We start from the raw sequence: 13,037 nt of genomic DNA on the forward strand, positions 1-13,037 counted from the left end.
AAGCAGTGGTATCAACGCAGAGTACTCGACTCGCAAAGAGTAACGCAGCCTCTCAAGGGCCAGTAGCACAACAGACAAGGCATCAAGAGTGTCAGAAAACTCAAGCAGGCCCATCTGGAAACTCCGCGGTTACCAGTACAGGAACATGGATCATCCGCGCAACTCATCGTGATCTCGTCGTCCATGCCGCTGGCGACGCCTCCACCGCTGCCCCCATCCACGCAATGATAGAAGAGACCTTTGACGCAACACAGGCAAGATGCGTAGTCTAAAACTGTCTCGGCCGAGCACAGGCACGTATTGTCGCAAAGCCATTTGCTGGGCAACGGGGGTGGCTCCCGACACGACTCGCATCGGCATTTGCCGCAAAAGTCGCAAATGATGGATAGGCCGGCCGGATCGTAAGTCCTCGCGCCGAGAGCGTTAGCTGGCTCCTTGGTAAAGGACACTGGCTGCTTGGTAATGATGTTCTCTCCCGTTGCATTAGCTGTTGACGTGGCAACAGAGGCGCCGGTCGTCGTGACACGGAAGCCCTGATTCCTCGCGCGACCGCGCGTTCGATGAGTCGGTACTACCGTGGCATCCTCGTGACTCCGATAATGATGATGATGATGATGATGATGATGATGATGATGATGATGCTGATGCTGATGATGCTGCTGCCTCCTCTCGCTCTTCGGACAATCGCCGACGGCCTTGCTGTCAGTGTCAAGGCGTCGTTCCTGATTGCAGCGCGAGTGCTTGAACGGCGCTTCAACGTACTCATTGATGGTCCTCTCGCCGTTTGGTCGCGGCGCGACGAGGCTCACCTCGCCGACAGGACTCCTGAGCGACAACGCGATTGTCGTCGTCGTCGCCGTCGTCGTCGTCGCCGTCGTCGTCGTCGTCGTCGTCGTCATCGTCGTCGTCGTCGTCGTCGTATCCGTGGACAACGGCGATAGCAGACTCCTGGAATTTGCGTCACCCGGTGACTCGACATTCTGCAGACGACGCAAAGACGACGGTCTGCTCCGGAAGGAACTCGGTAGCGGTGTGAGAGGCATGGTAGGGGATACCGTTGCCCGAAACGTTGGCGTCCCGGGTGCCGACGACACCGTCGTCGTTACGTTATCCGACACCGGCGGAGGCGGCGGAGGTGGCGGCGGTGGCACGGATGGTACCGACGTTACCGGATGCACGAGCGGTAATCGCGGCGGCGGGAACGGTCGACTATGATCGTGCACGCGAGAAGCCTCGGCGGAGACGAGGCGCGAATCCGCATCTTCGCCGGCACTACCGATACAATCGTCATTGTCGGCGGCGAAACCGCCGACAGCCGCGCCCGCGGCAATGTTCGTTCGCGAGGAAGGAGGCCGCGAGAGCGGCGGTATCGCATTATTACGCGACATCGGCCGACCGCTCAGTTCAAGATGACCTGCTGCTCCTGGACTATGCGTCGCTGACGTCTCCAAGTGACGCTGCCGCCGATAATTCTGGCACTGCTGTTGCCGATGCTCCACCTTCTTCGTCGCCTCCAGCTCCTTCCTCTCCTCGATCCAACGATGCTCGAGATAGATACCTGCTGCGCTAACTGATCCCCCGGTTCTTCGATCCGCTGCGAAGAACAATCCTTCTTGCGCGTTTGATACCGTTGCTCCTGCTGCTGCTGCTGACAACGATGGTGATAATGACGCTGTGGCACGATCCGTCCAAACCGATGGCGTCCGCTCGCTAGCCCATCGTTCGACAGCCGTCGACGGTGTACCTGGAAACGATGGACTCTGACTTGACGTTGGAGTAAGTGTCGCCTCGGTAATCCGCACTGCCCAGCCCGCGCGAGGTGGTGGCACTCTCGACGAGGACGTTCCATTAGCGAGGATGGGGCTCGATAATGCTCCGCGTCCGCTTCCTCTCGCCCTCGCGACACGCGCTTCATCCCCACCTGAAACCATTGCAACCAAGAACCTTGTCTTAGATATACACGTCTGCAGATATTTCTTTAAAATAGCCAAGTCTTGTAGAAACTATCTTTCAAGTACATACATTATATCGATCATTTTTTCTTAAATATACTCCTTCCATTAAATAATATTTCTCCAAGATCGAGCAAAGTTTAAGAGAGAAGGACACGTTGAGATATAAAATATCATTAATAACAGACAATTAAGCTACTTTCAGACGTAATAGCAGGCAGTGCTCAATCCATGTTGCTCCAAACGTGATAATTCTATTTCTAATCGCGCCTGATAAGGTTTTCTGAAAATCAAAGAAATCTGAGGAATGTGTGGCTGAGTTAACGACGACCAAGTACAGCGAGGCGTCGTCGGGTCAGCACCTACCTACGCTAAGAGAGGTTTGGTTTCCACGTGGGCGAACGCGGTACGAGTGGGCCGTCAAGTTCTCGATTCGGTGGTCACCAACCCACTCGTGTAGCGCCCACGATCCCTGGTGCGGAAGAATCGGGAGAGCTCATCGAGAGCTCTCTCGTTTGAGCACGACCGATCTCGCGCCATCGCCTCGGCGACGAGCGAACACGCGTTGCTTTTAATCGAGAGAATATCCCCCGAATATATTTCACTTTTACGCTTTTAAATCAGAATAGAGGGGAAAAAAATATGTCTCGATTATCGTATGCATTATCGTTATAAAACTGTTGACAACATGGAAAAAGATTTACGAAAGATGTATAACTTCTGTAATATAAAAATGAGAAAATTGAGAATCGAGTATTCCGGTGCTTGAGAGTCGAGAAGGCGTTAGTTTCCGAAAGCAAACTCTTGAATTCTTCTACTCTACGGGAGAGAGCCACTCCCGTATTACGTACGTTACGCGCGTTCCAATCTGCATTCGAAATGTGTCTGGTTGCCATTGATGATACGTACACCTGAGCGGCAATGCCATATAATCGAAGGATAGATCCAAGATTCTCTGGGATCGACTCGCGCGTTCAACTTTCGAGTCGCGTCGATTATCAAGTTCGCCTTCCGAGAATCGTGTATATACGACGACATCATTAATCGCGGATGCGAGTTTCCTTCATTTTAGCTGTTATCAGTCGCTCCGCTTCGTCGTCTCGCTGGTATATAAAATAAAGCGCGCGCGGCGCGTTACGACGCGCGATCGCGTCGATCCTGCTCCAAATCTCGAAACATATATCTCTCGAATCGCGGATTTAATTTATCCCTTCCATCTACACTCGAAATTCGCTTTTCTTAACAGAGAATCAACGACCCTTCTCGCGCTCGAAAAAAATCGTGCAAAATTTTTCGCACATTTAATTCGTGAAAGATACATTACACGCTTCATTTATAAAGCATCGTAAATGCCTCTTATTCACTCACGAGCGTTACACAGACAGTAGGTAGCGGCTCTCGCTTGTTGCGGCGCCGAGAAACAGGCGGGCCATTCAGAAAGGGTGCGCTCCAAGTGGAATGCGCGGGTCGGCCTATCGTCGACCGACTGCCATAGGTCAAAGCTTTTAGCTGGCTGGCCGACCGTCCGCACCGCGCAGATAAGACGAGCGTTTCGCGAGCGAACGGCCGGTGAAGCTTCCACTGTACGTATGTACAACCACGCTGGGAGAAGACGCCATCCGTAGCCTGGATGGCTCCCTCCCTCCTTCTCTCGGCTGGTTATAATTTTCTAGTAATCGAAACGTTACGAAAATCTCGATTGATCCGCGTCCGCAATCGCAAATATTATCTTTAATCGGATACACTATATAGCAATTGTGTAGAAATGTATATCGGTCGAATATAATTTCATAAATTGCAATTTCGAGTATCTCTTTATAAATTCTTCAATTTCCCTTTTAACATGGAGATAATTCGATTTATGACAATTTCATTCGCGCGATTAAAGCGATAAAATACGTGTCTCGCAGAATTTCATATTCATGATGGGAATTTTATAAAACATTGTAGCGATTTGAAAAATATATAGTACACGCGCTTCTTATCTCGATACGATCGATAATCGTCTACCAGCGACAATTTTGTAATTCGCGGCAACATTCGAGTTATTTCATCGCAGATATATATCGCCCTTGCGGATTTTCCCGGTAACGATTAAATGAATACTGAATCGATCGCGCCGTGCGTAAAATGAAAGGAGTTCGTAGAAAATTTCCGATAAATGAATCGATGACAGCGCGATGATTGCACGATACGTATCCGCGCACTACAGGCGCGCACCTAACCTTTATCCAGTCACTAATGTGAGTTATATCGCGCGCAAAAAAAAAAAAAAAAAAAAAAAGATCGCTTTACAGCTTTTCCGAGCCCGAAAATATTCATGTGTTTTCGTATAATTATCTACTGTGTTTTCGAGATAAAATTTGCATATTTTTTATAATTTTATATATATATTCTTTTTCTAATTTTTAAGATTTTTTCTTTATAAATTTACATGTACCCCCCTTTTTTTGTAGATAACGTGGATAAATAACTATAATTCTTTATATATATATATATAAAAAAGAAAAAATAGTTTGACAATAAACTGCATATGCGAAAATAATTCTGCAGACATATAAACTTGAATTTGATGATTTTATTTATAGTTTGGTATATGTATATTCATGAGAAGCACAAGCTTCTCGTTTCCTAATTTTAAATCGAGCGAGCGCAGCAAAAAGCGTGATATTAGACGAACGCACGAGTTGTGGCAGGATCGCGCGGAATAAACAGTTTTGAATGCTAGTCGGAAATGTCGACGATAAGAACGGGATAAGTTCTTCCTCCGATATCAGTTTCCTCTGCGGTTTAGATACGTACCAACCAACGAAAATCGCCGCACTAACAAGTATTGATTATACACACCGATAAGAAGAAAAAATTTCGGAATATTTACGAAACATCCTCGACCTAACCATCTTCGTCAACCATATAAGAATTCGTATGAAGCAACATTATCGCAAAATTTTTGCCAATCTTTCGAAAGGCACGATAAATTATCCAGCAGTCTTGAGCAGAATAGAATCTTATATCTATTAGCTCTCATATATAATATAGGATTCTATTATAATATACGTAATCGAATCTTGTAAAAGAATGTAACAATGTTCATTTTTCATCAAGTCGGAAAAATTACGCGTTTAAAAAATTTCTACAACCAACGTTTCGAAAAAGCTAAATTATAATTCGCATAAAGTATAATGTTGTCTAAAATTTTGTCTAAAATCATAGCGAACTCTCGCAAATATAATCGATCGTTTATGAATTTTTATTTAAAAAAAAAAGGAGAGAGAGAGAGAGAGAGAGAAATATATATTCAAAACTTCAAGTGCAATTTCTCTAATTAAAATGCATATGTTTCCGAGACTATTTATTTTAGATTACGTAACTTTACTTACAACAGCACCTTATATATACGAATACGCGTACTCGAGGCGTATCGAGACTAGCCAATGCTAAAACATAAAGCTTCTTTGATATACGCAAACTCATCAGTCTCCGACGTTTAATATAGTTGGCTTTTAATTCCATTCGGAAACGAGTTGCGATAAGACCGGATGCGCGTTCTTCCTCTCCCGTTATCTGCTTCTCCCCGCGTCTCCCCCATACGTAGCATCATCCGCACTTCTTTCTTCCTCCTGCGCTCAATAATCTCACGGGTGCGCGTAAAAAATTCATGCGAGGAATATCTCGTGAAATCCGTGAAACTCGCCCATTTCCATTTTTTTATTTAGCGCCTTACGCGATATCCCGCGATGCGGGAGCGGTGTGTTAATCAGGGTCGAGACCATGCTCGCGCGATACGTCGAGGAAATTTTTCGTTCTGTCATCCGTCGCGTCTGAGAGCGCGACACTACAACCGCCCGGTGATCAAGATTTATATAAATTCCACATTAACGAGCGCCAACGTTAATTAGTGCCGAAATCTGCCTTATATGTATTTCATTATTAATATTAATATTGCCTCCTCATAGGGGAAGCTTTGTCTTCGTGACAAAATTTTTTTTCGCCTCTTCTATGCCAATGTGTTCAGAATGTTCCGAAACGTCGAAACATCATATTCCTAAAAAATGTCTGTATGTATGTATGCGTGTATGTGCGTATGTACGCAATATATTGTGCAACCTCTAACTTCCGCAATTTTTGAGATATCGGGTTAAATTTTTTTTTTACATGGATAGAGTATCATTCAAGGATGGTTGGTATTGAATTTGATGAGAATCGATGAAAAAGTTCATTTTTTTATAAAATTTTTAATTTTTTGAGAAACGTCTGTATACATTGGTAACTCTCGCAAATTTTGAGGTTAAATTCTTTTTAGATCGATAAAGTATTATTAAAGGATGGTTGCTACTGAATTTGGTGAGTATCGATGAAAGGGTTTATTTTTTTATAAAATTTTGAATTCTTTCAGAAATGTACACGCTATAACTCTCAGAAAATTTGAGATACCGGATTAAATTTTTTTACATCTATAAACGATTATATCAAAGTAAAAAAAGTGCGTAAATTAGAAAATAGCATAATGCTACTTTATCTCTTTATTTCGTTCACGAAGCTTCCTCTACGAGGAAGCAAAAATTCAAAAGACCGCGTGCTTAAAGTAGCTTAAGCTTGGTAAAATGAAATAATGAGGAAGCAATGTGCAAGCTTTTAATTTGCACAACTCTACTTGTTTTTAACTATATATATATATATATATATATATATATATATATATATATATATATATATATATAAATCTCTCCTTTGCGCATTATTATACGTGATGAAAAATCAAGTCTGCGATTTTAAATCGCCTAAAGAGACATTTACGATTAACTTGAAACTCGAAATTTATGGCGTTATTATCCAAATTCTAAACCTCGCGTATACGCTGTGGAAAAAAAAAAATCAGATAACTAGTTAATTATTCAACTAACGTTCGATTGACTTTATAACTCAGTAATTGCTCTATAGAACTTTATAGTTGCAACTTTGATACGTTACCGGATGTACATCCGGTCTTCTAATAGCGATAACGAATTAATCGTGAAAGAAAAATCTATCTTAACTCGAAAATTTTGAAGAAATTCGAATAAAATTGATATCTCGAGATTGCGAGTTGCCCTAGATTTCGTCGGATGTATATCGATCGATAGATTCGACAAACTTGTCATATAACCGTAATCAGCATTGAAACAGTTTTGAATTTATATAATATAGAGATAGAAGTTCCCTCTCCTTCTTCAATCGTAGTAAGAAATAATTTTTATAAATCGCTATTTTCGAATCGGCGAAAAACAGTGGGGAAAAATTATCTCAAAATTATATAAGCTAACGAAGACGGATATACTTTTCGTTGTGATTTTATTCCAATTTTTTTTTCTTTTTTATATGAGATTAAAAAATTTAAGAAATTTCAATCTTTCGCAATTGCCTTGTCCGAGTGTAATCCAATTCCAAAAGATATAAAAGATATGGGAGCAAGCGATATAAATATGACTATCGAATAGAGAATCTATCGTTATCAACTCTGTAAGTTGTTTAATATTAACGTTAACGCAAAAAAGAAAAGGAGAACTTACTGAAAATTCATAGGACTAGCGGGCGGCCAGAAAAGAACGTGGATTCCGCCGTGGCCGACCAAGTTTGGCGGGAGCAGCGGAACGCACTCTCACGCGCGAGCACAATTCGCAGGACGACGAAAACGATCCCGAGGACACTCGCGAAAAAACGTTCCCGTGATGGCGGAGCACGTCGAGCAGTCGTAGTCGACAAGGATCCGGGCTACCGTTACGTAGCGACAGTCGAATCCGCATTCTCTTTCGACTTGGCACGGTGATGGCGACGACGACGGCGACGGTGACAGCGATGACGACGGCGACGGCGACGGCGACGGCATCGAGGAGACTAGCGCGCCGTCCTTCTCGAGAAAGAAGGAGAGAGAGACAGAGAGTGGAGGAATCCACGAGCTCTCCGACGGGAGCGCGAGAGATCCGCTACTCGCACTTTCGTCCCTCGTTCATTCCACTCTCTTGCTACACTTTTTTTCTTCCTTTTTCCTTCTGCCCTCGTGAATATCACAGGCGGAGAAAAATATCAATCTCGAAACGCTACCGTGCTATTCGGAATACCAAATAGGCGAGGCTCGAAAAGAACTCGTGGCAACAGCTGGACACCGAAGAGAAACCGAGCGTGAGCGAGAGCGAGACAGATGGATGGTCACGAAACGCACACGGCAACTGCCGACGAACGACTGACAATGGGTTCGTCGCTAGCGAATCGGGCATCGAGCTGGAAAGGCGGCGACCGAATGGAGGGGGAAGAAAGATAGACGCGAGAGAAGGAGGGATATAGCGCGCGCAGCAGCGGGACGAAACGTGGGCGGAGGGAGGGGAAACAGGAAGAGAGACGGTGGGAAGGAAGCCATGAATGGCGACAGTCGGACGCGGGGAGAAGAGGAGAAAAAGCGAAGAGAGGTAGGAGCGGGAGCGCGGGCGGGAGGACAGTTAGGAGAAGAGAGAGAGAGAGAGAGAGAGAGGGAAGAACTCTGACGGATGGTGTTCGCGCATAGTACGGCGTCGCCATCTGGCGATAACGTGGTTGAAACGTGCACCGTTCTCGGCCGACCGACGCACACGAAGCTTTTTATGAATGGACGGAAGCTATCATTGAAGCTTCGGATTGAATGAAAACATTACCTACGTCGTCACCGCCGTGCGGCACCGCGCTGTCACACAGTGTCGGCGCGGTGCCGCATGGCTCAACGTTTGGCGTACTCGTGTTTGACGGATGAGGAGCGGTGGTAATAGCGATGTTGCTGGCGATGCTGGCGATGCTGCTGCTGCTGCTGATGATGATGATGATGATGATGATGATGATGACGACGACGACGATGATGATGATGATGATGATGATGATGATGATGATGATGATGATGATGATGAAGATGACGATAGTTGCTTGCGTGACGACATCGACGTTGTCACCATCATCTTCGTCGACTAATCGTCAACCATCCGTTTTTTCGTCTCTCCTTTTTTCGTACTCTGCTGCCGTTTCCGTACCTCGTAAAAATACTCGGCTCGAGCGCAAGGAATATTATCGATAGAGGCGTTATCAATCGCTATCTATAAAGAGGAAAAAAGAGATAGAGAGTGGGCAGGAGGGGAGCAGAGGAGAGAAGAAGACAGGAGGGATAATGAGGAGAGACGTGCGAGCGAAGGCATATAGCGCGTATGATGCCGCGTTTCAGCAACATAGTGTTTCGAGATGCGGTGTATCATTCCATGAGATACGTTGCGAGATATAATTTCTCGAATTCATCGTCGCACGGTGTCGCCATTTTCTCTAATAACGAAACCGAACATGTACATATACATTTTAAAATATTGAATAAAATAATAAATTACACGGCAATATGCAAATGTAAAGTGATAATTTAATAAGATATGTTGAGGACCGCGTAATTAAAATAGATACCCGTCCTGTAGGATTAGAGAAAGAGAAAAATTGGAGCTTTTCTGGCTCATCAAAATAAATTATCTCTCTCTCTCTCTCTCTCTCTCTCTCTCTCTCTCTCTCTAGGTATTGAAGAAACACATATGGAAAATCGATCTCGAGACGTTTCCCCTCCTTCCCCCTTTCTGCAGTCTCGACTTACATACGATCGCGCAAGTATGGACGCGACAAGCTGCACGAGCAACGAGGCGAGTTCGCGAGTATGCAGGGGCCGGAGCCGACAGAGGGCACGGATAGAAAAGAACGGAGAAAGAGGAAATAAGAGGAAGTGAGAGAAACAGAGTGCAGCCGTCTTATTCTGGCGCGTTATTCGGTTCTATATTTATCCCACTCATTAATTCCATCCTCGTCGTGCACCGTTCATTCATTCGTGCGCCCGCTTCTCGCTTCCTCCCCCCTCCCCCCCCCCCCCTCTCTCTCTCTCTCTCTGCGTTAACCTCTTCTCGCTCTCCCTCTCTGTCTCACGCGCGCGTGCAAACACGCACGTTCATTCATCTCGTCTCTGTCTAATCATCGCCCGTATCGCCGACGCTCCCGTCCTCTCTCTCTCTCTCTCTCTCGTTTTCTTCCTCTCCCCGCGCTGTCGTTCTCGTACCGGGCACGTCGCTCCCACTCGTCCCCCTTTCTTCGCCCCACGACATCTTCTCCCTTCCACCCCCTCTTCCTCCACCTCCTTCTTCTCCTTCTCCTACCAATCTGACACATCCGCAGCGCTGTGAATGCAATGACGTACGCACGCGTAGCGCGATCCCGATTGTTTCAACAATTTCGAGAAAAGCTGTATCGATATACTTGTTTTTTTTTTTTTTTTTAATAATCTATCGAACAAAACGGAAGTGAAATTCAAAGATGTATTGTAATATCCATGAGCAAGATTATTTTATACTTGGAAAAATTTCGAAACCACAATAGAATAATTGCTCTTTTGTCATCAGTATTGCGACTCGGGAGAAGATGGAGACTAGAGAGATTAAAGCCCTGTGACGAGTAACTGGATCTCGGAATAACAAGACGCGAATCGTTTCGCATCTTTTCTCAATGATGTACGAAACGGACGCGAGCACGAATTTGTCGAAAAACGAATATGCCGGGCTCGTCGAGGTTTTATTCTCGGTATTTGTACGCGCGCGTCCCTCCCCCGCATGCAGGTTTGGCACTAGATGTTAATGTCATCTCGTCTTTCCGGTGAAACGGCTCCGAGATCCGAGCAAAACGGCCAAAACATCTTGACTTATCGCTTCCTGGTAGTCGTCGATTCTTGCGTAGTCGCGACAATTTCCAACGTATACGCAATGCGAAACACATGTTGACACGAGACGCTCGTCTGAAAGACTCGACACGCGCATCCGGAAAAATGACGTAGTTATTATTATTAGAAAAATGTATCGCGCGCAATCGCGTTTTTCGGAATAGAACTTGTTTCTCGGGGAAAAAAAAAAAAGTCCAGGTCACCATACGAATAAATTATTAGAAGAAAACAAATTATTCGCAAATATCGATCGAGTGCGACGGTTATTATCAGAATATGAGAAACTATTTTTCGCGTTGCAGAGATTAATATCCATAACGAGACGTAAAGAGGATTGAAAATATATATTTTTCACACGTTTCTCTTTTTCATAAGCCAAAATATTTTACTTTTAAGATTAACATTTATTTTTAAAACATATTAACGAAGATTCTATTATTTCAATGTTCAATGAAAAATCAAAGATCGACATACATTGGAACGGGGTTCGCTGATCCGTCGCTATGTCGCTGATTCGAAGGAGGGATTGGGGGGTGGGGGGGCGGGGAGGGGGCGAGAAGGCACGTTAAGCGAGGCGCAGGCGAGCAACGAGTAAACGAGCGAGCAGCCTTCGTAAACTTTGACGGGGGCTTGCTTGGCTTATAACCGCAGCGTCAAAAAAATTCGCTCGCGAAAATAACTCGCCACCTACCCCCCTCGTAATAAGACGTTGCCGAGTACGTCACCGCTCTCGCGCTCTTTCCCAAAGATGGATCAGCTGCGGACTCGGTCATTTGGAAGTTTCCTCCCTCGCTCTGGCATTTCTTTCTCTAAAGATGCCCAGGATGTGTATCAAATTTTCATGACATTTTTTTAATTACAAAAAAAAAAAAAAGAAAAAAAGACAATCTAACATTAAATCTTTTAAAAAGATTGATATTACGCCGTTTGGAAATGTACATGAATAAAATTTTTTTTCATAGCTTTATCATCGTTTTATAAATTTCAAGCGTGCGCATCGATGGAGAAATTTAGATTTAGCATATTTAATTCTCGCCGGATCGGTATATACGTGTATATATGTATATATATTGTGCGTATTATAAAAACGATTCGGCAAATTATACGCTTCCTGTAAGGAATACGACTATCGCTGTTTAAAGAAAAATGCAGCCTCGAGTGTACCATCGGAAATTGACGGAAGGGAGAGATACGCGTGGAACATCCTATGCGTATCCGCGATAATTGTCGTATATACAACTTTGTATCAACTTTGGATCCGATGCAACGTGCGCCATTTTACGCGCCGTACTCGTTCTCCAGCCCGGCTGTCGGTTGTCGTGTCCTATTGCGAGGAAGGCAAGAGATGATGGCCACGCCCGCGTCGAGGTTCGCATAAGCAATGTATCGAGAAGCCGATTACGACGTTTCGTAATAAACACAGCTCTGCGTAAGGTGTAGACGAGACGCGCTATTGTGCTTCGGGATCAACATTTCAATTCTTTCGCAACATTTTAATATTATGCTATCTCTGACGAAGAAGATTGTTAATATGAAAAGTATCGATAGCACATAAGCTTATATATATATATATATTCGATTATCCTATATTATTAATAAATGTTTAAAATATAATAATGTTATATATGACGTTTAAAATTTTGCATATAGATAATATTTTAATATAAAAGATGAGACATTTTCTCCGTCAATATATATTCTATTTTTTGAGTCGAAAATAAGTTTATTCGTATTTTATTCATATATATGTTTATGTCTTAAGAGATATCGATATGGATTAAGTAGACAGAAATTTTCTTAGAAGCTAATGTGACAATCGTAAGCATCGCGATTAAAATGAAAGAGAGGAGAAGGATAATCGAATAAATGGGCTAACTTTAATGCAAGTGGGCATAACGTTAAATTGATAGATTCAATTGAGCGAATAAACAGATCGCAATAATGAAAATTATGTCAATGAGAGACGAGAGATGCGTATAATAATAAAGTTGAATAAAAGTTAAGCAGAGCGACATAGTAGAATGCCAGAATAATGGTTGGATATTTTGTAGTCGCGTAGAGAGGAGCAAGTGTGCGCGCGGAGATACGTCAGAATGGAGCGTCGAGAAGGAGCGTTGGGTTATTTCGAGCATTTCCGATTTCGCGTGCGCGCGAGGGAGGCGGATTCGCTCGCGTGCCTCGCGGGCTGAGCCAATTACACAATGACCGCTTCTCGCCGCGAAAACTCCCGGTGCTTACGGAATTCGAGAGAGCGGCCGTAGCGAGAGAGGCGACGAAAAATCAAGGATCCACCGTCGCTGGAATTGGATCAGCTTATTTTCGGTCCCGGGAGGAAGAAAGGCGCTGGTGCT

The 13,037-nt window shown here is 44.3% G+C and overlaps 1 protein-coding gene across 1 annotated transcript in view; it reads right to left on the reverse strand.

Moving 5' to 3' along the window:
- Positions 1-11: 11 nt before the first annotated feature.
- Sty (sprouty signaling antagonist) overlaps positions 12-13,037 on the reverse strand; it is a 28,319-nt gene continuing 15,293 nt past the window's right edge. The window contains exon 4 of the mRNA XM_070299776.1: positions 12-1,921. Coding sequence (XP_070155877.1) covers positions 12-1,921 — 1,910 coding nt within the window. The remainder of the gene's footprint in view (positions 1,922-13,037) is intronic.

Source organism: Polyergus mexicanus, unplaced genomic scaffold, assembly GCF_030449975.1.
Source record: "Polyergus mexicanus isolate NDT 795.1 unplaced genomic scaffold, iyPolMexi1.0 SCAF_8, whole genome shotgun sequence".
Classification (NCBI taxonomy): Eukaryota; Metazoa; Arthropoda; class Insecta; order Hymenoptera; family Formicidae; genus Polyergus; species Polyergus mexicanus.